Below are 26,718 nucleotides of genomic sequence, written 5' to 3'. Positions count from 1 at the left end.
ATATACAAGGACTGTTTTCTTGGAATTTCTCTCACTTGATACAGCTATCATGCTGTGACGGTTCCACCTGAAGACGGAAGCTTGTGTTGCCTCCGAAACGTCGTGATTTTTATTTTATTTTTATTTTACTTTCATTAATTTTAATGTTTTTACCTACGTGACTTTACCGAAAAAACCTGAGAATAACGATAGATAGATAGATGGGTAAGGGTCAAAGTTACAAATCACATTTGCAAATGTGGTTGTATCCAGCACTAACCTTCTGCTTCAGCCTATTTTTCAGTTTCATTTCATTTATTAGGTATAACCATGTGAGTCATGCGGTTCTTGACTCGGGTGCAACCGCAACAAAACAAAAACATGAACAAGAAACATCTTAAAGTGACTACACGCAACAGAAAAATCCAGGAAAAACAGCAAAGTCTTCCAGAAAAAACACCGTATTCCAACGCTGTGTGCAAAATCCCAGTGGGATGCAAGTCAAACAATAACAACCATAAGACAATTTAGATTAAAGTTATCAGGCTAACTCTGTACTACAACAAATAAACATGGCTAAACCAAAACGTTTTCAAAATCACCAAAACAAAGGTCTAAAAACAATGTAACAGTGATCATAGGAACTGTGATTCTAATTTAACAATAAACGATATGCATAACGACAGTATGATGTTAAGGTAGGAAACAAGGTTGTTCCACAACGATGGTGCTGCAACGACAAAGGCTTTGTCACCTATTCCAATTATTGTCCTTGGGGTAGTTAAAAGCCAAGGGGCCGTCCATAAAGACGTCACGCACCTGGGGGGAGGGGGGTCAGACATTTGTGACGATGTGTGACGAGGGGGGGGAGGGGGGTTGAGAAATGTGACGTCACATCAAAATGCGCAACATTAAATATAAACAACACGTTCTGCTTAATTAAATAGAATTGTTATAACAACACAAATTTTGATTAATTTTCATTATTAACTATTTAATTATTTAAATTGACTAAGATCACCTTTTATTTATTCCATGAAGTAGCATTTTGCTTCTCCATGGGAGAATGGAGAAGAATACATTTTGTAAATGTTCTGAATTATTGTTATTAAACATTTTGATTTGAATAATGGTGCCAGGGCTTTTCATTCTGTGGAATGAATATGTGATTGTTATAATTGTACTCTCCATTTCGCTTCGTTCTACTTCAAAATTTCAAGTATTTTTTAAATATTTATAATTACTTTAATATTTTATAATTATAAGAGAATTTCAATATAATATTCTGAACATCTGCAGTTTTCAAGTGAATTTTATGCTAAATTCCAGCTTTCCAATGCCACCTCCTACAACATCAGAGTGCACTACAATAACAATAGTTTAAATTTACTTGAATCATGTTTTAGTTTCAAAATGGAAAAATGGTTTGGTGGGGGGGCAGAGCTTTGTGACGTCATATTTGAAGGGGGTCTGACTTTTTGTGACGCCGTGTGACGAGGGGGGGAGGGGGGGTCAAAAATCGGCCAAAATCGCGTGACGTCATTTATGGACGGCCCCCAATTAGATGGGCGTATTAGGTTTCTTGGGTTCGACAATGGGGTTAATCAAGTAGCTAAGAATATGTTCAACTTCTTTTGCACCGTACGTAGCCAACCGTGCTTAAAAGGAGGTGCGGTATAGCACGGAATTGGCAATAAGGATGTTGTGGATGAACAGGGCCCAATGTAGATTTCTTCTTGCATCAAATAATGTGAAATTGTATTTAAAGCAGAAGTCACAATGTATGGTAACATCCAGTGCAAATCAAAGAGCAAAATGATGAAGCGGGTTGAGTCTGTTTATTGTTTCATTCGTAGCTGATCTGTAAGCAGCGTCACAGTAGTCAAAAAATTGTAAAATAATAGCCTCAATTATTTGCAGGCGCAATGGAATGGGCACTCCTCTGCTGTTTTCAGCCGCAGTTCACTGAGCCCCAGTCGGGGCCGGCTTCTGGAACCGCGGTGCTGTCAACCTCGTGAGAATTCCCTTCACGCGGCACCAATCTCATGGCTACCACCGATGTCTGAGAACTTTCATTGTTATTGTGAACTTTATTTGGCAAACATTTTAAAGTTTTATTAATAAATGAGCAAAAGTTCTGTATTCACAAATATGACGAAATTTTTGCAAACGTACGGCACGGTATTCAGGACCATAACGTACAATAATTATCGTGGTATCGCCATATCGCGACGACCCGAGTAAAATCTGTAATGATATTCTTGGTTCTTTCGGTAAAGTACTATCGTGACTTTGTTTATTGTAAAGTACTCCGTGACTTTACCGAAAGAACCAAGAGTATGGATCCTTGCAGTCACGAGTCGGCGCTGGGGTACCGCAGCGCGCTGCTGGCCATGGCGGGGGTTGCCTATCCTCGCATGGATGAAGACGCTGTGGAGTCACTCGTGCTGCAGAAGCTCATGAGCTTGGCCCGGCAGCTTCGAGTTGCCCTGCCGGCAGCCGACGACGACGACTTCACGTCGCTGCGTGCTGCCAGGTGTATCCAAGCACACCTCCATTGCGATGAGGACACGACCATCGCCGCCTGCGCAGGCCCACCTGATGCACAAGCCTATGACGTGCATTCGGGGCCTCATCAGGCCTTCGCGGCAACAGGAAGTCGCGGATCGTCGAACTGGCGATCCCAGTGGGATCACCACAAGCGGGACCGGCCAACCTCGCGCCAAGACGGGGCGTCCATCATCTGCCACAACTGTGGCCTTCGGGGCCATGTGGCGTCTGGCTCCCGGGTCCCCCGACGCCGGACTTCAGGACCTCCGACCCCGGCACTTCGCTCACCACCGTATCCTCGGCATACCCAGGTGCCTCGGGAATGAAACCCACCACGGCCGACCCAGCGGGAACAAGCTTGCCCGCGGGATCAGCGACCCAGGACACTAGCGCAACAACGGGTCGTCGGTCCCCTCCCGCCTTCATCGCGGCCGATAGACCTGCCACTCGGACTCGCTCCAAACTCAAACGATTTTCATGACCCCCGCCCAAGAACTCTCGTCCCAACGCGCCGCCACTCACCTTGCCATCATGTATAGTGGGCGGTTGGGGCGTGCGTTCGTCCTGCATATATGTGTTTATACAGTGTTGTTCTGCATCGGTGGCCTGGAGTTTTTTTTATATACGCGTGACCACAGGAGGGGGAGAGGCGCTTTCTTCTCATTTTTCTTGTTTTGTCATCCATTTAGTCATTGACACGCATACACTCATTCTGATGGTTAACAAATAACAAATAATTGTTACGACACATTTATAAATAACGCGATCTAAACCCAAAAACGTTGATTATGAATAACATTGGTCGGGAAAGCCTACGTGTTAAACTAACAAATAATTTATTGTACGATTGTATTTTTTTGACAGCCGTTTCGGCTGGAGGCTACGTAGAGGGGGGTAATGTAGTGCCATAGGAGGTGCCACTGTGCCAGCCCAAGAGGGGAGGGGCTGCTGGGGGCTCTAGGAACCCAGACAGCTAAGCCCTCGGCGCCAGGCGCTAGGACCCCAGGCAACCCAGACAGCTAAGCCCCTTGGCGCCACCAACGGGGGGCTGTGTGTGCTCTGTGGGATATCTGGGGGCACATACAACCCCACCCCTCGATGGGGAAGAGGCATAAAAGGGCCGCTCACTGGCCGATCGGGGCCAGTTGCAGCTCAAGACCCAAGACCAGCCAGCCAGCTTAGGACCCTGGACCCCCTCGTCCCGCTTGTCCTTGTAAGGGCCGGGACGCTGTGCGGGCCAGTGGTGGGACTCTGAGACTCCCGGCTCTACGTCCTTGTAAGGGCGAGTTACGAGGAAGCCAGAGTTCAGACCCGCACCTTGGCTGGGTCGGGTCAGGTAGCCTCCCCTAGTGTAATTGTAGCCGGAGGACCCCAGAGCATAGCTAGAGTAGGCTGTGTTCCTAGGCTGTGTCCATAGGCTGTGTACCTAGGCTGTCACAAAGTATCAGGACTGTTGGAGTGTTGTATTGTAATAAAGAAGTTACCTCTACAAATGTCTCCGGAACCTATTACAGGAGTATAACGGGCTGGTACCAGTGGCAGGTGGTCTAGTTGGTTATGGTAAATGGTAGAGCTGGTACCGGTTGGTTCAGGACAATGCCACGCCACGGGGCTGTCAAGCCGCGGGGTTGCCACGGACCCTTCGGTCTGAAATATTTCGCTGTCTTTTCTTGGATTGTCTGTTTGTACATAGTCACATCGTCACTTTAAGATGTTTTCTTGTTCATGTTTTTGTTTCATGTTTGTTGCGGTAGGCACCCGATTCAAGATTCGAATGGCTCACAGGGCTATACGAAATAAATGAAATGAAAACTGAAACGAAAACTTCAAATCTATAAACTGGAAATGAGTTTCAATCACGCCCCCCCCCCCGCCGAGTGGGGGGAGGGGCTCACTAACACCGCCCCCTCGCCACACTAACCCCTCCCACTCGAATCTAGCCCCGCCCATGGCTCACGAACCCGTTTAATCTGACTCCGCCTTTCCCTCCCCTCGACTCCCAGCCGTGGAGCCTCTTGGCACTAACCCCGCCTCCTCATCGCACTTCCCCCCTCCCCCCCCTTGACCGCGATTACCCCGCCCCCCCGCCCGCCTCACGGGGCCCCCGCCCAGCCCCAGCGCGCGGCGCACGCGGCTTGACGCGGCGAGAGACGCACGCGCGCGCCGCAGCCGATAGACGCTCGCAGGCGCGGGTGGGCGCGCGCACAGCCTGACGACCAAACCCGAGCGCGCGTGCGTGGGCGCGCGCGTGCACCGGGGTCTCGTGCAACGCCTCCCTGAACTCCCTCGCGCCACAGAACATCGCGACCTCCGCGTCCGCTCCCCGCAGAATAACAAACACAGCCCCGCCCCTCGCCCCCCTCCCCCCCGCGCCGCCACTGCCGCGTGAGGGCGACACGCAGCGCGCGCCATGCGTCCGAGGCCCGCATGATGCTCCAGCTCTTCCTCATCGGTAACTATGACTAAACTCGCTTCTGACGCATGCACAAATGAACGATAGCCTTGCTGTTGATTGCTGTCAAAGTATTCGGCTGCATTGCGGTATTTTTTGCTAAATTCGTGATAAAATAAACACCAAGGTCGGTGACTTCCGGAGTGTTTGCAGCCACTTCCGGTGGTGGTAAAAGTTTAATCGACTTTTTAAAAATAAATTTCAAATGAGTTTGCAAAGCGCTCCCATTATCTATCGAAGTGCATTGATTGCTACGTGTGTTCGCATTCCAGTGCTGCTTTTCGAAGAGACGAGCATTGCAGAAGGTACGAGCTTTCAAATCCTTCCACTCTTGCAAATCTTCCCGCGGCGGCGTCGTCCCAACGCGGCGCGCGTGAAGTTCCGTGGACACCGATTCCCACGCCGATAGTTCGTGCCCGTCACAGAGTTGACCGGCCCGCCTCAACACTTATTTGTCATAAGCTTTGTAGAACATTGTGACACAGATGAGGATCGCGTGTTCTTTAACATATATGACAACGCTTGCACCAAAACGGTTTCAGTTAATGCAGAATCTAATCGGCACGTGAATGATCACGGGGCAATCGGATTCACGAATCGATGTTTTTGCCGCAATCCTGTGTAGTTTCATTCGATGCATGTATCTGCAGAAGTTTTAGGAGGGTTGTTAAATACTGTGTGTCTCTTGCACTGGCTCGTTGCGCATTAAAACCCGAATGAAACGGGTACCGGTTTGCGCATGTGCAGTATACAAATGTATCGCAACAAACACAACATTTGTGCTGATAATTATTTAAATTCGGAACGGATGATGTCGCGATCTCATGGTCAGCAGTGGTTCGACTCCCAAACCTTCGCGCGAGTTTAGACATCGGCACAAATTACAATCGACGCCTTCACACCTCTGCCAACATTCCACTGGAATCGTTAATCGGTTCCTGACTTTAAGAACTGTTAAGCTATTCTGGATTCGGTTACCAGTGAACCGGTTAAAACCGCTAGTTTTTGTGCCGCTGTGTGTTCATTAACACCAGTAGATTTTACAATGCTTTCATCTAGCAGTGGATTAACCATGAAGTGCGGGTACTCCCAGCTCTTCCGAGACGTGCTGGACAGCGTGGAAGAGGAAACCACAATGACTCCTCTCCACAGGGGGGGGGGGGTGGTTCTCGAGGTCGCCCTCCTACCGCCTTCATGCCAGCAGCTGTGACACAGACCCACCTCGTACCCCCACCACCACCACGTGGCAGCCTGCCGCGACCGACTTGAGTGGGCCGTGCAGGAAACGGCTATGCTGCTGGATTGACAGAGGCAGGGAGATTTAAGAAACTTGCCCGTGTTTTAGCTGCCGCGCCGGGAGACCGAAGCGTCCTTCTCTGGAGTGCAAGTCCTCGTGGTACGACGAATAAGAATCGGAATATGTATTTATACTGGAGGAATCCGATGAGCTATAAAGCTCTTTTTCACACATCCTCATAAATGAGCAGCGCTGACAAGAGTGGGTGGGTGGCTTTGTCATCTCAGTTGGGGAAGGGCAGGCTCAAAGACTCAATGCAAAACAAACACTAAATACATCTCTCCTTGTTAAGATACAGGACCGTGTACAATATACAACCGTCAACACATCCTCATTGGTCAATTCACTGCCCAGGCACCCAATGCAGTGTCTGTGCGTGGTGGTGGTGTAAGGGGCCTGTGCGTGGTGGTGGCGGTGTAAGGGGCCATCCATTTAGTATGTACGCAAAAATACGTCAAAACTTGACCCCTCCCCCCTCCATGCGTACGCACTAAATGGATGGCCCCTAAGTCATTGGTGAGCGGTAGAGTAGTGGTGGGCGAACTGGGCTACAAACCCGGCGACCTGAATTCGAATTCCCGCTCACGGCCAACACCGGTGACGATTATCTGAACCGGTCCTGCGCCCTCCCCTATGTCGACTCGGCCTCAGTTGAGTACCTGGCATCTTTACATATTCACGTATCCCTCAGTCCTCAGCCAGTCGGCTATACAATGTTGTAATGTACCTGCCTCAGTGCATCCCACATGAGATTGAAGCTTCATTATGGAGGAATAACAACTTTAAAGTCACGGTTACAGGCAGCATTAGCATTCCCGTGATATCACTGCATTGACGACGTAATAGAGGTTAGATCGCGTATTTCCGTGATCTAATCGCAAAAAACTCTATTATGGATGATATTGGTCGTGAAAGTCTACATGTTAATTAAAACCGTATGGATGAAATCATGGACTTAACTCAAGTTTCATGATCAAATGCTTTGCTGTCAAATTGAGACTTGTTTCTTATAAATTAATCTTCACCGTTGTGTTGAACAGCCTGTGATTGACAACCTAGTTCTGTACCTACTAAAGCTGTATTTTTTTTTATTTAATCTTTAAAAAAATCTTCATTGAAGTGAACGTGAATAAATTTAAAAAATCTAGTGACGAGAGTCATATCCAGATCTCCAAAGAAAAGTGACTACGTCTCAATTGCCTCTCACCTGTTGGCAAATAACGGTCATCTGTGTGTTCATTGTTATGTTAAAGTGGCTTTAATGTATTCCTTAAAATCCAACGTGAAAAGTGATAATTTTAGTTGTGCTGTACCTGGACCCTTGATGTTTGTGGCTTTTGATTTCCTTTCGTTGCCAGGAGAGAAGCACTGATTTTAATAAACGCGGAGCACAGCTTTTGGAGGATGAATAATAAATAACAGTGCATTAGCTCTTGCGTGACGGCAAGCGCGCAAGGAATTCGCCTCCGCAAAATGTGCATCTCGACTACAGCGGGACCCAGTGGGTGCCTGCATTCACTTTGTGCTCGCTTCATCGTCTCTATTGAGCTAACAAAAATGCATTTAAAAACAATAACAGGTTGGGATGCTGCCGTTGGCGTAATGGTTAGCACAACGGACTTGCAATTCGTACGTGTCCGTTTCGATCTACCGGCACAGCAGTTGAGCAAGCGGTTACACTTCTTAAACCCCCCCCACCTCTGTCCACCCAAGCAGTTGAAATGGGTTCACCACAGACTGCAATCGGCAGGTTGCGTGCTCCATACTCTTGCCTCCTACATGATGAATGACCAGCAAGGAAAAATAGACAAAATCCCCTCCATAGGGGCTCTTTACGACTCCCTGTATTGGAGGCCATTCCGTAAGAAAGGAATTGCTGGGCTGCACCTTTATGATCGCATAAGAGGTTAAGCATAATTCATGACAGGAGTTTTTTGGTCTCAGTCATAAAAATGTTTCTGCTTCGTGGCAGTGAAAGAGTCCTGTTTGAATATTAACTTAACCTTTTATTTTTACTCAAGTTATGACGATCACCTTGTGGGAAATCGGCAGCAATTATCCCATGGAATAGGCTGGCTCCTGTCATAGGAACGTAGACCTTTCACCACCGTTTTAATAGAGCCACTCACTGACTGGTTATTGATTGTGTACGTTCACTGGAGCAACATATTTGAATACAGTAAATTCGGACAATTTTAATTGGTCTCTGACCGGATAAGAGCCCAATGACGCCGAGTCTCCTTTGCAAGGGAGACCTGGGTGCCTGTATCAGGTGTTTATTATCAGTTCTGGGAACAAACACAAATCAGAGACATGATTTTGACTATTAAGACAAGTTGATGAGCTTGAGGGGGACACGGCGCTCGACGGGATGAGAGCCGATGGATGATCCTGGGGATGGAATGGCAGTCAAAGGAGAGAAGGCAACCAGGCGGGCGGCCATGGCAGAGATGGAGCGATGAGATCAGTTTGTGTGTCGAAGAAAGAGGTATGGTAGCAGCACTGACTTGACAGTGAGGTATGGTGATGGTATGGGGAGGCCGGCCTTCATCCAGGAGTGGATAGACAATTACGTCTTGATTATCGATTCATTCATATTATTTCAGAACCAGTTGAAAATACACTTAAATAACTCTTGAGCAAAGATCCTTACTTGAATTAATATGTGTTCTCTTTCTACTGTATATTATTACCATGTCTTCTAACCAGGTAAAAGCCCATTGCTGCTAGGGTTTTGATTCATATGTTGGCACAAAGGTAGTTTATGTAAATTTTGGAAAAACTGCTAAATTACTATTATTTTCTGCTCTTTTGGCTGCTTTTTCTGCTAGAAATCGGCAGAGTCTGTTTCTTTGCCAATACATAAACCAGGCTTTTGAAGCCTCTTCATTAAGCAAAACATAATGATTACGAGAAAATTATTCAGATAATAAAAAAAATACTTATAACAGATCTAAGAAAGCAGACGACAGTGTTTGGACATGTATCAAGGATGGATCATGGACACAATACCAAATGTGGCATTAACGCCAGAATACAGGAATCAAGCAGTTAAGACAGAAATAGAATGTGTTGGATTGATCAAGTGGAGACATAGAACATAGGGGATTGGTGATGAATGAAGCTGCGAAATTAGTAGACGGAGAGTCATGAAGGCACTTTATTCAAACCCACCATCGCTGCTGAACAGACGGTCGGGAGGTGAAGAAGAGTCCATTGTGAGCAGAAGTATCAGAGAACATCCGCTAATATCGGTGTAGTTCCAGTTTGATAAACATTTTTTTATTGTTACAATTATACTACTGTAATAAAGGACTCGATCACTGGGTCTGTCTCCGTTGTCCTTTATTTGGGTTCTTTACACTTGTCCCACACGGCCCTCGCTCAGAGCCTCTCCGCTTGGCAGCTCCACAGCTGCCTTCGCTCCCGTAGCCTCCTCGCCTCTGCAGCTCCGCTGCAGATCCCCTGTGCAGTCCTCCGGCTGCCCTCACTGCAGCTCCACCGCTGCTCCTCGTTCCTCCGTGCTCGGTCACCGCTGGCCGACGGTGCCGAGTCTTACCCTGCGTGGGTGGCGATCTCGCCACTCTCCAACCTCCGCCCTGCGTGGCCTCACTCTAACTCTCTCTCCCACACTCCCCCGTCTCTTCCGGTATCTCTCCCTTAAGACCTCACCCCTCTCTCACACGTGACCTAACTCCTCCCCCCCATGACGTCATATCCGCGAGGCCGTTTACGCCCGCATTACACCACCCTCCCCCGTAGAGAAAATCCAGCCGACCTTGGCTGAACAATAACGAGACAAGTAATGCGAGCGAACACAACCATCACACATGCAAGGACAACGAAGCATACAATAAATATAACAACAACAACAATACACAACTGTAAAATTCAACGAAACGTAAGGGACTTTGAGCGCGTGCGGGTCGCCGGTCCGTCCCGGACGGGCGGCGGCCCCCCTGCAGACGGGGAACGTGACGGGGTTTTAGGAGCGACAGGATGAAGTCCTCCTGTCGCTATTGGAGGCCCGTCAACGCCCCGGTCCCGTGTCCCTGAAGGCCCAGCGTCGGGGGTGCGTCGCAATCGTGTCTGCGACGGGGTCGGGAAGGGCGGCGGGGCTCGGAGTCCCCGCAGCCGTGGTAGGCACACCCCGAGCAGAGTCTCCTGTCTCCAGCAATGTCACGGACGGCTTGTCTGTAAAAGGCACGACAGGCACTCTTGCAAGGTCAACAGGCACAGGCAAGGATGAGTCGGCAGCAACAGACCCCGGCAAGGCAACATCAGGAGATGACGCATCGTTTCGAGGGGCCACATATGGTTTCAAGCGCGACGTGTGAACGAACCAACGCCGAGATCCAAACCGAACACGCGCGGACTGTGGGTTGGGAACCTCGATGAGGCGAACCGGCCCTTGCCATGGTTTGTGTAATTTAGGAGAGGTATCTGGCCGCACCTGCGGGCAATGGAGCCAGGCCATGTCCCCCACCTTCCAGGGGCACTCCCCCTTTGAGCGTCGAGCACACCGCTCGTTCCGGGCCTGGGCTTTGGCAGTAGCCATGCGGGCCCCTTCCCGCGCCTCAGTAACCCGGCGAACGGTATCCTGAATGTAATCAGGAAGAGGCTTAGCAGGTCCCCTCACTCCAGTTCCCAACTGCACATCCATTAGCGGCACGTTTTCGCGACCGTACATAAGGAAAAACGGCGAATATCCCGTAGCCGCATGCGGCGTCATCCGGTATGCCAAAAGTACCCCAGGGATATGCAAATCCCAATCCGATTGTTTTTCACTCACGGTGTGACACAACATGGCGGACAAAGTCCGATTTAGCCGTTCGACCATACCATCCGTTTGTGGGTGGTAGGGAGATGTCCGTATCTTTTTAGTTTCAAGAGCCGCACACACCTCCCCCAACAATTTAGAAGAAAAATTCCGGCCTTGGTCTGTGAGGAGCCTCTCCGGCGCCCCCTTGTCCATAACATACCCAAATAGAAAGGCGTCTGTGATAGACGCCGCTGACTGGTCAGGCAAAGGCCAGGCCATCGGCCAGCGGGAGAGGTACTCCACCCCAACTAGCAAGTATTTATTACCCTTAGCGGATGGCGGGAAGGGTCCCAAAATGTCCAACGCCACCAATTCGTTAACTCTAGACACCTGAATAGACTGTATGGGCGGCACATATGGTTGTTTAGGTGGTTTTTGCCGGGCACAATCGGGACACGTGCGAACGTGACTGACGACATCCGTTGTCATGCCGTGCCAAAAGTAGTCTCGCTGCAACGTCAATAGGGTCTTCTGCACCCCCAGATGTAAAAGCGTGTCCCCATGCAGAGTCCAAATCAATTCGTACCGCAAGGATGCCGGTACAACCAGACGCCAGCGTTCCTGTAACCCTTCCCTCCACATCAGCAGACCATCGCGGAGAGCGGTTTCCGGCATACCCCCCGTACCCAGTCCCCCACTCTTCTTCGCAGTCCGATTCCGTGACGTGACCAATGAATCATCCAACATTTGTTCCCGAATCCACACAGCTCTTGGAAGATTCAAAATCCCATCAGCCGGTCCCGGCTCCTTTGGAGCTTCAGGCACGTCAACCGCCAACGCAACAGGCTGAGGGGGTTGCTGAATCGGCGCACATCTATGCGTCCCAGACGCGCACGCGCAAGGGGATCGCTGCGGCAACCTAGAAAGCGCGTCCGCATTCGCGTGACGCACCCCCTTCCGATGGTGAATTTGGAAGGAATATTCTTGCAGCGTGTCCAACCACCGCGCCAACTGGCTGGATGGTTGGTCCATCTTGAGAGCATACTGCAAGGCCGCATGATCCGTGCGTACAATAAACGAACGACCGTAGAGATACGGTCGAAATTGGCGGAGAAAGAAAACAATTGCCAAAAGTTCCCTGCGTGTGACGCAGTAGCGGGTTTCTGCAGGAGACAAAACCCGGCTACCGTACGCAACCACGCGCTCCACACCACCTTTTGACTGAGACAACACGGCCCCAATGCCCGTGTCACTCGCGTCCGTATCCAGAATGAAGGGTTGATCGAAATCAGGATAATCCAACGTCGGTGCCGTAGCCAGTCGATCGCGCAGGCCCTGAAACGCCGCCTCTTCTGGTGGTCCCCAAGCAAATTTCCTTCCTTTACCCGTAAGGAGGTGCAAGGGCCTCGCGATCATCGCGAAATTCGGAACAAACCTCCGATAATATGAGGCAAACCCCAAAAACCGACGTACATCCCCCACCGTGGCCGGGGTTGGCCAGTCACGGACGCATGCTGTCTTGTCCGGATCCGTGGCCACCCTGTCCGCACTGACGATATGCCCCAAATAGCACGGACCGTTGCAGTAGGTGACATTTCTTAGGCTTAAATTTCAAATAAGCGGAACGCATCCTGGCGAACACAGCCTCCAACCGCAGTAAATGCTCATCAAATGTGCGGCTGAAGACGATAATATCGTCTAAATATATCAGACATGTCTCCCACTGCAACCCCGTTAACACCAACTCCATCAACCTTTGAAATGTGGCAGGGGCAGCATTCAACCCCATCGGAAGACAATTAAATTGGAATAACCCCTGCGGCGTACGGAAAGCAGTCTTCTCCCTCGAGGGCTCGTTAAGGGGATGCTGCCAGAATCCCGAAGAGAGATCTAGCGTTGAAAAGAACTTCACCCCCGACAAGGCATCGAGGGAGTCGTCCATACACGGCAGGGGGTACGCATCTGCCACAGACACTTTATTAAATTTTCGAAAGTCCACACAAAATCGCAATTTGCCATCCTTCTTTTTAACCAAAACAACAGGCGCGCCCCATGGGCTGTTAGATGGAGATATTATGTCCGCAGCCAACATGTCATCTACTGCCCCTCGAACCTGATCTCGCTCCGCCGGACTCATCCGATGCGAGTTTAACCGAATAGGGGCAGCGTCCCCTGTGTCAATATGATGGTAAAGCAACGAGGTGCGTCCCAAGTCCAAATCGTCGGAGCTAAACACATCAGAATAACTCAATAATAATTTACGAAGCGCGCAACGTTGTTCACCGGAAAGGGAAGAATTTTCCCCACACAATTCGGCGATCCAGCGATTATCTGCGGCACCAGGACCTGAAACACCACCAACCATGACCTAGCTGCCCAGATGATCTTGTGCCGTAAACGCCGTAGTGGCATGTGCCACAACCGTACCAGCCGGCACACACACATTTTCGGTACTTGCATTAAGCACCTGCAGAAACGGCTGCTGGTCTGGCCGGACAATAGTTTGCGCCCCAACGAGCGCCGATCCGCCCGTTATGGTGGTGGACGGCGACAACAAAACCCCAATTGCACCTTGACAACCAGGTACAGGCTTCCGATATCGCAAGGGGATAAGCATCTGTGAGCCAGGTGGAATATCAACAGATACCTCGGACAGCGCCTGCACCTGAGCGACCGGAGCAGGTCGCCCCCAGGGCGACGGTAGAAATGTAATTTTTCGCCCACCCGGTAATTCAATGCAGTTTTGATTAATTCGAATTAGAATGGGCATCTTGGCCAGGAAGTCAGTTCCCAACAAGCAAGGAACCGCAAGGGACCTCGAAATTAACACAATTCCCGAGGCCGACACTCCCCCGATAGATATTTTAGCGTCCACCTGGCCCACAATGCCCATGCTACCCCCGTTCGCAGCGACGCAGGAATCGTAAACCGGACGCACGGCCTCAGGTGGGATGTCCAACAGATGGAAAATTACATCCGATATAATGGTCGCGGACGCCCCGGAATCCACTAAAATACGCACGTCCACCCCTTGTATAGAACCAGGTACAGTGGACGAACCAGTAGCGGCCGCGACGACCCGCCGTGCCCATTTACGCCACTGCGTTACCGAGCGACGTGGCCCAGTCGATGGCCTCCCCCCATTATTAACAACACCCGGATCGCACGACAACGGTGATGAGTGAGGTGTCAAGCCTTGCCAGGTGTCTGGTGCGCACCGACTTGCCTGTCCTGGAGGATCCTTCCGTGGCACGTCCACTGTCGAGGCCTCCTGCTGGGGCGGACCCGGGACACGGGCCCAGCAGTCCCTGGCGTAATGGCCTTTACGGCCGCAGCGGAAGCAGTCGATGTCGTTGCGCCGCGCCGCAGGCCCCCCGTCCTGACGCTCCCGTGGCGGCGGCGCAGATCGCGGCCCCGGCCTACTGCGGGCCGACCACTGAGCAGAGGCGGCTGTCAGCTCCTGCGGGCCCCCCCCGTCAGGAACGTACACCGCCTTCTTGGGATCCCAACCCGCGGCACCTCCTTCGACGATGGGCCCCCCCGTCCACGCCGTGACTTGCTTCCAACGGCGCAGGTTGAACTGGGCATCAAGACATTTAGCGGCCGCCCGGAATGTGAGCTTTTCGTGGCCACACACCAGCATAGGAATCCCCAAATCCCGGGACAGCTCGAGCATCTTACCCAAGATGAGAGGTTCGAGCAGGTCAGGCTCCATCTCCGGGTATGCAGCCATGGCCAACTCCAATACCGCACCCCTGTATGCCACCGGCGACTCTTCGGGTGCTCGCTGACGTTGAACAAACCAGCGATGAGCATCATCCGGTGGCTCATATGCATCTGCCATCTCATCGAAAACTCCTCTCAATGTTTTCTTCTTCTCGGCCTTTATAGAACGGAAGAATCTCACCGACTCGTCATCAAGAAGAGTCGGTAAAACCTCCAACACCTCAGCGTCCGTCCACCTTGCTGAGCGTACCGCCATCAAAAATCTGCAGGTGAAAGCACTCCAATCGCCCCCGATGGAGAATTCTTTAACGGTCGTGAGATGACGACTGCGACTCCTTGTTGCGCCGTCCTCAGCCGATGACTCACCAGGCGGCATATTCAAGATGGCGTCGCATCGCAACGTGTTCAAGATGGCGGCCTCTCGCCGCGGAGAGCGCAAGATGGCGGCTTCCCACCATTCTTCTCCTGCCACGCCCAAGATGGCGGCTTCGTGCCGCGTGGCCGATGGCGCCGACAGCGGAGGCAAGGCGGCGACCTGCAGACCTCCATCGGCTCTCCCCAACGCCGTCCTCGGCGTAACGAGCTCGCACAATTGCGCGAGCACGATTTTCAGTGTCTCCAGCTGCGCCGCCATCTGCCTCCATCGCCAATCCGCGTCCTCTGGCGCAGACGGGTCCACCGACGCGGCGACATCTTGGACTCCCGGACCCGTACTCGTCCCCGCACGGATCTCCTCCTCCATCGCAGGCAAGTCCACCGCCTGAGGAAGGTCGTCGTCGTCGGATGATGATGCAGATGATGGCGCAGGAATATTTTTTTTTTCTGAGCTGTTTTGACATGCCGTTTCACTTCTGACACCAGTGTAATAAAGGACTCGATCACTCGGTCTGTCTCCGTTGTCCTTTATTTGGGTTCTTTACACTTGTCCCACACGGCCCTCGCTCAGAGCCTCTCCGCTTGGCAGCTCCACAGCTGCCTTCGCTCCCGTAGCCTCCTCGCCGCTGCAGCTCTGCTGCAGCTCCGCTGCAGATCCCCTGTGCAGTCCTCCGGCTGCCCTCACTGCAGCTCCACCGCTGCTCCTCGTTCCTCCGTGCTCGGTCACCGCTGGCCGACGGTGCCGAGTCTTGCCCTGCGTGGGTGGCGATCTCGCCACTCTCCAACCTCCGCCCTGCGTGGCCTCACTCTAACTCTCTCTCCCACACTCCCCCGTCTCTTCCGGTATCTCTCCCTTAAGACCTCACCCCTCTCTCACACGTGACCTAACTCCTCCCCCCCATGACGTCATATCCGCGAGGCCGTTTACGCCCGCATTACACTACTGTAAAGGGGAGCCGACACGAGATTGCAGGGGTCTCGTCCTTTATTCCTTTTCTTCCATTCACACCTGTCCCCAGCCGTCCCAATCTCGTTCCCGCCAAAGGCCCCCTCTTCCCGCCCGTTCTCTCCTTATATCTCCTCGATCACCCCTCCCACTAACCCATCTATTGGTGGGAATCCTTCCCCTGACACCCCTACATCACCCCCTCCCCCCGGAGAAAAAATAACCGTCCTCGGTTCTGCCTCCCCCATGGACCATTTAAGTATCCCCATGCCTCCCACCACTGACAGTGACGACAGCCCTTACCCCCCCCCCCCCCACAACTATACAATGCAATATAACACAACGAATCAATTGCGCGGCCTGCCCAGGTCTCCAGCCAGCATCCCGTAACAGCCCGGACATCCACAGGCAGCAGATGACCGTGGCGGCCCCCTCCTTCGAAGGCCCTCTCGTCGCGGTCCCTGGTTCGGTGGTGCCGGTGTCGCCTTGCCTGGCGCCGCTGTCTCTCCTGCCCCCGCTCGTGCCGCCACTCCGTCAGGCCTCACATGGGGTGCTGTAGGTGACAAGGGAACACAGGGCACTGAACCCCCTGCCGGTCGGCGCGTGGTGGTCGGCGACCTTGGCCTGGGTAGGGATGATGATGATGTTGGCAGTGATGTTGGTGGTGATGTTGGTGAAGATGACGGTGGAGAGATGTATGGCTTAAGGCGGGTGGGGTGTACAAACCATCGTCGCTTACCCAGTTGGACCTGGACGCACTGCGGTCGGAGTGCTTTAATGACCTCGACCGGCCCTTTCCAGGGTCGGTGCAGCTTTGGTGAGAGGCCAACCGGCACCTGAGGACAGTGTAGCCATGCCTGGTCCCCGACTTTAAAGGGCTCGGCTGTCACTGTCCTCTCCCGTATCCGTACATTACTCTCTTGGCTCGTGGCCGATGCGGCCTCGGCTGCTTGGCGGGCCTCTCTCAAATAAATGAGGGAGGTCTTTAGTGCCTTCGGCCATGCGTCGGCTCTTGCAGGAATGTCCGTCAGCTGCACCTCAATAGGCGGAACGGGATCCCGTCCGTACATCAGGAAAAACGGCGAGAACCCCGTCGCCGCGTGTGGGGCCACCCTGTACGCCGCTAAGACCGATGGAATGTGGAGGTCCCAGTCGGAATGGTTTTCATCCACCACTTGGGACAGCATGGCCGCTATGGTGCGTTTAAGCCGTTCTGCCATCCCATCGGTCTGGGGATGATATGGAGATGTTCGGACCTTTTTAGTGCCCAGGATAGAGCAGACGTCCTTCAATAGCTGTGAGGAGAAATTCCTGCCTTGATCCGTGAGCAACCGCTCCGGTGCCCCCTTATCAAGGACATAGCCTCCCACGAAGGCATCGGCGATGGTCTGTGTCGTTTGGTCCGGGAGGGCCCACGTCATTGGCCACCTCGTGCAGTACTCGACTCCGACCAACAGGTATTTATTTCCCCGTGGCGTGACCGGCAGCGGTCCCAGGATGTCCAACGCAACCAATTCGTTGACCCTGGTCACCGTGATGGGCTGTAGGGGCGCCCGGCTTACCCGGGGTGGCGGCTTTCGCCGCGCACATTCGACGCAGGTAGCGACCCATCGATGCACGTCAGCGGTCATACCTGGCCAAAAGTACCGACCCTGTAATGTGTACAGTGTCTTCCGCCCCGCCAGGTGCAGCAGCTGGCGGCCGTGTACGTCCATAACCAATTGTTGACGCAGCGACTCCGGAACTACCAGGCATCGCCGGCGCCCTGTCGGGTCCCATCGCATGAGGAGATCCTCCCATACGATGTACTCCTCCCCCCCTGCCTCTGCTGAGGCGCGTAGTGTTCGCAGTGGGGCTTCCTCCAGCTGTAGCCGTCTCCAATCGTCCAAGGTCAGCCCCAGGTCGTGGTCGGTCAGCTGGACCTCACCCTGTGCGTCCCTCCGCCGTGCGTACGGGAGCGATGACCGTCCCCTCCGGCCTCGCCTCCTTGCAGCGTGCCCCGCCTGTGGTGCATGCACAAGGGCCCTGGGGCGCCAGTCGGGACAATGCGTCTGCGTTGGCATGTCTGGTCCCTTTGCGATGCACTACTTGGTACCTGTACTCCTGCAGGCGCTCTATCCATCTGGCCAGGTGGCCCGAAGGCTGGTCGATGCGGAGCGAATACTGCAAGGCCGCGTGGTCAGTGCGGACCGTAAATTTGCGACCATACAGGTAGGGTCGGAATTGCTGCACAAAGTGAACGACTGCCAGGAGTTCCCTACGTGTGACGCAGTAGCGCTGCTCCGCTGATGAAAGCACGCGACTACCATAGGCGATAACCACCTCCCGACCCTGCTGGACTTGCGACAAAACACTGCCGATGCCCACGTCGCTGGCGTCCGTGTCCAGGATAAAGGGGAGGCCAAAATCCGGAAAGGCCAATGGTGGTGCATCTGTCAGACGTGAGCGCAGCTGCTGGAATGCCTCTTCCTCCAGAGGGCCCCAATAAAACCTCTGGTTCTTCGCCGTCAACACGTGCAAGGGCTTGGCAATGGTTGCGAAGTTGGGCACAAACCGGCGGTAGTAAGAAATGAAACCCACAAACCGGCGTACCTCCGGAACCGTTGTGGGAACAGCCCAGGCACTCACGCAGGCCGTCTTTTCCGGGTCTGTAGCCACTCCAGACTCACTGACGACGTGGCCCAAGTAGCGTACCGACGACTGCATAAGGTGGCACTTCGACGGCTTGAGCTTCAAGTTCGCGTTCCGGAACCGCAGGAACACCTGACGTAATCGGTCAATGTGTTCCTCGAATGATCGGCTGAAAACAATGACGTCATCCAGGTAGATGAGGCACGTTTCCCATTGGAGGCCTGCTAAGGCCAACTCCATTATGCGTTGGAACGTTGCCGGCGCAGTCTGGAGGCCCATAGGCAGGCAGTTGAACTCGAACAGGCCCTGTGGTGTCCGGAACGCTGTTTTAGGCCGGGAGTCCGCGTCTAGTGGGACCTGCCAGAACCCGGACAATAAATCCAGCGTACTGAAAAATTTTGCTCCCGCCAGTGCATCCAATGAGTCGTCGATACGTGGTAGGGGATATGCGTCGGCCAGCGTGACGGCATTGAGGCGTCGGAAGTCCACACAGAATCTCAGTGACCCATCTGACTTCTTGACTAGGACCACCGGTGCCCCCCAGGGACTCGAGGATGGAGAAATTATGTCGGCCCGCAGCATCTCCTGCACCGCTTGTTGAATGTGCCCTTTTTCCATTGGGCTCATTCTATATGTGTTTTGGCGCAGGGGTGCGGCATCTCCCGTGTTGATGTGGTGCTGTGACAGATTTGTGCGCCCTAGGTCGAACGGTCCCCGGCTGAACACGTCCGAGAACTCCTGCAATAACGAGTGCAGCTGCTGTTTCTGGTCGGGCGGCAATCCCGGCTCAGGCCCCGCCAGCTGGTCCATCCACGATTTGGCCCCTCTGTCCTCGGACTTGCTGATGCTGCCTACAAGCTCGGGCTCTGTCCCTGGGGCTCCTAGTGACAAGCGACTAACGTGGGCCAGAACTGTTCCCTCCTCCACCGTCGCTGTTCTATCGGAGGTGTTCAGCACCTGAATGAACAGATGCTGGTTCCTCTGTACAATAGTTTTGGCTCCCACCAGCGCATGGCGATCCATGGTCGCTGACGCCGGAGACACCAGGATGGGTGAGTCTGGTCGGGCTGTCACGAGGGGGGACCGATATTGCAGCGGAACCAGCATCTGGGCTGCCGGGGGAATGGAGACAGACTTACTGACCAGAGCCTGCACGTAGGGTACACCCCGGCTGGCCCCCTCCGCCTTTAGGAAATGGAGATGCGTTCCCTGAACTTCCACCCGCCCATTGGCCAGATCGATTTTCATTGGCATCCGCCTCAGAAAGTCCGTCCCCAACAGGCAGGGTACGGGCAACGTTGCGGAGACAAGGATGGGTCCTGCTACCGAAAGCTGCCCAATCTGTATCGGGGCTTCAACCTGGCCCAGGAAGCCCATGCTGCCTCCATTTGCTGCAATGAACGTTGTCTTGACGGGGACTAAAGGTTGGATTTTATCCGGCAGCATCTCATGCATGGTGCTCGAGATGATCGTGGCTGATGCCCCCGTATCCACCAAGATACGTGCCGACACTCCCGCGATTTCACCGACCAGGACCGAGGTTCCTGACGTGGCCGCTACCACCCGCCTTGCCAGCTTCCTCCATTGTGTGGCTGAGTCCGGCCACTGACCAGGCGGCGTCTCGTTATCCTGTGGTGCATGGTGAAATGATGGGGGATGGATGTGGATGGACTGAAGATGGGGTTCCTCCCTTTGGAGTGCGTCGCAGCAGGGTGAACGCGCCCTTGTTACATAGTGTGGGCTTACCCCTGGGTTGCGGGCTGGGCTCTCTATGTGGTGCAAATTGCCCCCCCTTGGTGACGTAGGATGGGCCCCCCTTGTGGTGTGGGGGGGCCCCCCCATTGTAGGGGGCGGTGGGGACTGGGGGGTGGGCCTTCCCGTGAGCCCCTCCCTTCTCCCCTCCCTTTCCTTTGTCACGGGGGCGTGGTCCCCCTGGTTCCGTCTCGCTCTGCCGCAAAGCGGTGGCGAGGCGGGCCGTGGAACTGCTCCAGGGCGCAATGTCAATCGTGTGGGCTACCTCCGCCCCCGGCCCGTTGCCCCTGGCAACTCGCCGGCGTCCCAGGTAACCGGTGACGTCACGCCCCCCGGCGACGTCACGCCCGCCGGCGACGTCACGCCCGCCCGCGAACCCACGCCCGCCCGCGACGTCACGCCCGCCCGCGAAACCCCGCCCGCCCGCGATGTCACGCCCCCCTGCGAAACCCCGCCCGCCCGCGACGTCACGCCCGCCCGCGATGCCACGCCCGGCATCGACGTCACTTCCGCCCGCGACGTCACGTCCGCCCGCGACGTCACCTCCGCCCGCGACGTCACCTCCGCCCGCGACGTCCCTCCCGGCCTCGGCGCGACTCCCGGTGCGGTCCCCGGCCTCGGCGCGATCCCTGACGCGGTCCCCGGCCCCGGCGCGATTCCCGGCGCGGTCCACGGCCCCGGCGCAATTCCCGGCGCGATCCGCGACACCACTTTCGGCCGCGACGTCACTTCCGGATGCAACGTCACGTCCGTTCGCGACGCCACTCCGGGTCGCGACGCCACTTCTGGTCGCGATGCACTCACAGGCCCCGGCGCTATCCCCTTCCCCCGACCAGGACAGTGGGGACCGGGAAACGACACCACCGGCGCCCACCCCGAGGAGACTCCAGGTGAGTTCGCGGCGTCGGGATTGTAATTACTCGGCCCGACCGAGAGGCCGGGTGGGACGGCGTCACTCGCCTGGATCCTGTCGGCGTTCGGCCCCGGCGGGTTCCAGGTGACGTTGGCGGCCTCCGGCTCCGTGCGGCACCCCCTCGCCACATGCCCCTCTCGACCACAACGGTGGCAGACCCACGGGGCGTTCCGTCGGGGGGGCTCGGCGCGATGTTGTAGAGGCGGCTGCCAGCGACGCGGCGGCTGGTCGCGTCCCTGGTCCCTCTGCTCCGCCAGTCCCCGGATCGCCGCGTACACCTCCCGCAGCGATGGCTCCGTCTCAGACGTCGGCGGTCCGTTCCCAGCTGCCCCATAGGCAGCCTGTGGCGACGGTGCAGGTTCGGCGGTTAGTGTCGCTGGACCCAGTAGCGCCGCGGCAACGGCTCGGCTGTTCCCCCCCGCCGCGCCAGCCACCGGGCCCACGGGTGGCGCCCGGCCCATGACCTGCTCGTGGGCTTGGATGGTCCGGGCAGCCCACAGCGAGGTGCGTTCCTCCGGCGTCACCACAGGCATTACAACGCCGGCGCGGCAAGCGTAGGCGATGAGGTGCTCGACCACGAGGTCCTCGAGCGCTTCTTCAGCCAGGCGAGGGAAAGCTCTCCTCGCCAACACGAGCAGCGCACCCCTGTAGGCTAAAGGGGATTCTTTAGCCCCTCGCTGGCGATCCTGGAACCGTTTAAAGGCTCCTTCCGCCGGGCAATAGATCTCCCCCAAAGCCTCGTAGGCCGCCTGTAGCGTGGACTTGCTGTGCGAGGGAAGGGAGGTGTAAGAGGAGAGTGCTTCTTTGCCCAGAACGGATGGCAGCGCTCGTAGTGCCTCTTCGTCTGTCCACTCGAGAGCGTGGAAGGCAGCCTCGAATCGGCGGACAAACCCCTCCCAATCTTCTTCCTCAGCCACAAACTTGTCGACGGGCCCCAGCCGACGCGGCCGTCCGGCCACCTGCTCTCCGTGTTGGGTGTTTAGCCCTGGGGGTTTTGGCGGGAGCGGCGGCGGCTGGCGTGACGAGGTTGGTTGCGGCTCCTGCCCGGCCGGCTGGTCGGCCTCCGGGTCCCGTGGCCTCTCCTCCCGTAGTACGCGTGGGGGTGGGGGTCCCGGTGCCGGCGGGCCCCCCATAGGGAGCCTCTGCAATAGCTCCTGGAGCGCCCTCTCCACGCGGGCCATGCGGTCCTCCATGCGATCCTCCAGGCTATCCGGGCCCCCTTCTGCTGCTTCTGACAGCAGGCCCCCTTGTTGCCCAGGATGGGAAGGATCCCCGGCCCCTGCTTCCTCCTCCCTCGGCTCCCTCCCGCGAGGATTCTTCTTTGTAGCCATTCGGATCCCACCGCTGCCACCAAATGTAAAGGGGAGCCGACACGAGATTGCAGGGGTCTCGTCCTTTATTCCTTTTCTTCCATTCACACCTGTCCCCAGCCGTCCCAATCTCGTTCCTGCCAAAGGCCCCCTCTTCCCGCCCGTTCTCTCCTTATATCTCCTCGATCACCCCTCCCACTAACCCATCTATTGGTGGGAATCCTTCCCCTGACACCCCTACACTACTATGAAGAATTTTGTTTGCACTTTTAGAAAATAAGCAAAAATGTGTGCTCAGATTGGTTTATGCAATTAAACGTCTGCAAAATTGCTAGTGATTTGAAGACCGTTTTGAAGTCTGTATCAGAATCTTTATTTTTGATGCCTTATTTATCCTGGAGGAATCCAATGAGCTCTGAAGCTCTTTTTCACATGTCCAGTGAGGGGCGGGTCAGCAAGTTGGAGCGAATTTTGAATGTAGCGGAGACGCATCTTCATTCCACATTCGCTCTCCTCTTCAAAGTCCACACTCGAGGCCTTGCTGCTGTCTTCCGTTGATGAGCTACTTCCCCAAGGAAAACCCTGCACAATCTCTCTGACGCTTTCATCCCCTTACAAATCCGTCACCCCCCCTCCTGCTCCTCTTTTCCCCTGGTTGCTACTTAAAACGATTCATTCACATGACAGTCGCTTTCTTCGCTACCTTGGGGCTCCTGGTGTTTGAGTCGGCTTATACGTGGTATGTAGCGCCACATTCTCAATACGCTAAAGTTGTGCTCTGTCAATATATTTTAATAATATAAATGTGTTATTTTGTTTATGTGTGTGTTGTTTACACTCGTGCATGAAGGGTTGCCTTGTACAGCGTCTTGGGATGCTCTGATATTTGGATTATTTTCCGTTCAAATTATGATCGTGATTACAATTTCTCCGAATTTGCTATGGACTGTTGGAGCAGCTGATTGACAGTTGGAGATGCACTCTACAATTAATGAAATTTGATATTTAACTTTTTTTTCACGTCACACTTTCCACAGCAGTCTGAACACAGGCGTTCCTTCATAAAATATGAAGTGTACAGTTTACACATCACTGCCCCGACCGTAACTAAACCATACATTTGACTTTGACTCTGTTAATCCAATCAACTAAAGAAACTGCCCACCAAAGGGTTTAGGATGTATTATTTTATTTAGGATGTATTATTTTATCTAGGATGTATTATTTTATTCAGGATGTATTATTTTATTCAGGATGTATTATTTTTATTTAGGATGTATTATTTTATATAGGATGTATTCTTTTATTTAGGATGTGTTCTTTTATTTAAGATTTGGGATGTATTATTTTTCACCAGGCCATAGACCCCGTTGTATTTTGAAAGCGACTCCCAGCCAATGCAGTGACAGTGAGCAGCAGATTTGTTTAACAGATACACCAATAAATATAGAGGCACAAGCCAGCAACATAAACAAACGTCTAAAAACGCACACGTGCATTGGTACGTTTTTAAAAAATTGTGCATTGCATTTCTTAACATTGAAGTGCTATTTACAATTTTACACCAACAAACATTGTACAGTGCAGTGTGTTGCTTAGCCACTTGCTAAGAATGTTAACAACAAATATTTAGAAGCTCTGCAGTCTGACCTATTTTTGAGGAATATATAAAGAATAATTGAACTGCTTAATCCCATGTATTATAACCAGTACTGTACTTGCAACAAAAGTATGAAGTCGGGCTACTACTGCTATAAATACAGCAGTAATAATGAGGTTTTACTTTGGAGTGATTACTTTCTCATTGATTGTGTTTGTTGACGCGGCTCAGAAACATTCAGTCTTAAGCTGTTTGACAAGAATGACCTGCCAGAGGGCCTTGGTGAGAGAAAGAAGAGAAAGTTGCAGCGAATTAATCACAACATTGCAGACACCGAGCAGCAAACTCATTGAACCCTCAGATCCTTTATTTATTTTATTGCAGTTAATGCTTTGTTAAATGCTCCCAGACAAGAGTCGTCATTTAATTTTCCAACACTCCTTATTTAACGAGGAGGCGACAAGCTTTTGTTGACCACTCGCAGACTCGACGTTTTTTTTTATCTCCCTTCACCGAGGCGCTATCTCCAGCTCACTTCTATGAAAATTATTATTAGTCGCGAGCGATGATGACGGGAGCATATGTTGGTGACATGCCATGAACAACACGTGTAATACACATCATGCGCAGACGAAGTCCCACGATGCATCGTGGGCTCGATTTTATGCTGATGGTGCTGATGGGTTTTGTAACAACGGTTGAAACCAGTACCAAGTAGCAAGCACGAGGTCAACTCACCCCTACTTAAAATGTCTGGGTTATACTCCAGTTGCCTAGAGTGCAATCGAGCTTACAAAGCTGCGGACTGATACCGTGCGTAATCGGCATTTGATTTAACAGCACAGTTCATCATCGCTACCATCACCGTCACTTTACTCAGAAGTACCCTGAGACAGCCTCACAGCAGATCACAAGCAGTCGTGGCCTCACAGTTGATGAATAAGGTAGTTCTGTCTCGTCTACGGATCAGAGGCCAGGGCAGATAAGAAGCCAGTGCTGGCCTCGTTTAAAAGTTGTCATGTTGTTAAATTCCCTGCCATGAACTTCTATTAACCAAACAGCCGTGGAGCCATGAGTGCAGAGCACGTGGGCACCGCGGAGCGCGACCCGCGGACTCTGGGTCTTGTGCTGATGGAACAAGAAAAAGCCGATGTCCATTTGGTTGCATTTGCCCTTGATCCGAATGCATCACGACCCTGGCACTGCAGAGCGTTACAGTTTCACACGTGCGTGCGGCCGGCGGTGGCCGCTGGCTCTGCCGCTGTAATGAGTTTAACGGTGAGACGTGGCAACTTTGTGCTCTGCCTCCGTAGGCTATAAACTGAATCACTGAGCTGCAATATTGTATCGCTTTGCATCAATATGTAATGTTTATTCAGTCTGAAAGGTGTCTAAAATATACACTCATAAATTATAATTCAATCCGCCACTCCAAAAGTCTAAATTCGTAGCATATCTTGAAACGGGCATTGTGATGGCAGTCATATTTTTTGGTGTCCATGAGGCAGTGGTTGAAATTTCTCATTACGACAATAATCTGTTTGCTGTTGAATTATTTATCCAAGACAACCTTACCGAGTCTCAAAATTGTATTTTAGGAGAGGTACTGCTTGGATTGTGCAGCCAGTGCCTTTTTGAGTGTTTTGGTTTGTGAGAGGAAACTTATATTGGCTAGAAAACTTCCCCGCATATGTGGGGATATTGCTCAAATATGCATTATAGGCATCCCTCGCGTAACGCCTTCCCACATAGCGCGAATTCGCAGTTACGCGATTCATGTTTAGGGACATACTTAACACATATTTTATGCGTTTTAAAGTTAATCCTTCCAGAAAAAATAATTGTAAATTACATTTTGTAAATAAAAAAATATTTTCAATGATAAAAATTCAAAGTTAAAAGATCTATTTGTGATGGCGTCACCGCGTCAAAGCAGCACCCGGTATCACAGGCTGGGCGCTGCCATCGTAGATCTGCCGTCTATGCGTCACACACGATGCTGCTGCTGCCAGCAGCCCACAGAAGCGTATCAAAAAGCCCTCAAGTTACTACTTTTTTGTAATCTTTGTAAGTGCAGGTATCCCTCGATTTACGAACGTTGGCGAAACTTCGCGTTAACGCAATTGACAGTGCAACAGCAACGCCTCCACATCACCTTACCAGTCGTTACAACGTGCAGATCTTTTGCCGAGTTCCCTGAAAAGTTGAATAATTTTTTTAAAATTAATTGTTATTCAATGGGTTTAATATTTAGGTTTGTTGTTTTTATTTTTGTAGTGATATATGTGGTGTATATTTTTCGGTTAGGAGTAGAGTTGGGATGACACATCCCTCATTTTTTGTTTTAAACGAATGGGAGAAGCCGTTCCCATTTACGAAATGTCGTTTTACGTGCGTCTCTTTTGAAGAATGCATCCCTTTCGTA

The 26,718-nt window shown here is 52.8% G+C and overlaps 1 protein-coding gene across 2 annotated transcripts in view; it reads left to right on the top strand.

The window, feature by feature from the left end:
* The first annotated feature begins 4,674 nt into the window (after positions 1 to 4,674).
* LOC144946712 (uncharacterized) overlaps positions 4,675 to 26,718 on the top strand; it is a 195,617-nt gene continuing 173,573 nt past the window's right edge. The window contains exons 1-2 of one of the 2 annotated variants that reach the window (XM_078875822.1): positions 4,675 to 4,981; positions 5,254 to 5,286. In XM_078875822.1, coding sequence (XP_078731948.1) covers positions 4,957 to 4,981; positions 5,254 to 5,286 — 58 coding nt within the window. In that variant the 5' untranslated portion in view covers positions 4,675 to 4,956. The remainder of the gene's footprint in view (positions 4,982 to 5,253; positions 5,287 to 26,718) is intronic. The other variant, XM_078875823.1, reaches the window with a different exon arrangement.

Source organism: Lampetra fluviatilis, chromosome 42 (genome assembly GCF_964198595.1).
Source record: "Lampetra fluviatilis chromosome 42, kcLamFluv1.1, whole genome shotgun sequence".
Classification (NCBI taxonomy): Eukaryota; Metazoa; Chordata; class Hyperoartia; order Petromyzontiformes; family Petromyzontidae; genus Lampetra; species Lampetra fluviatilis.
This window is presented reverse-complemented; position numbering and strand designations above follow the sequence as displayed.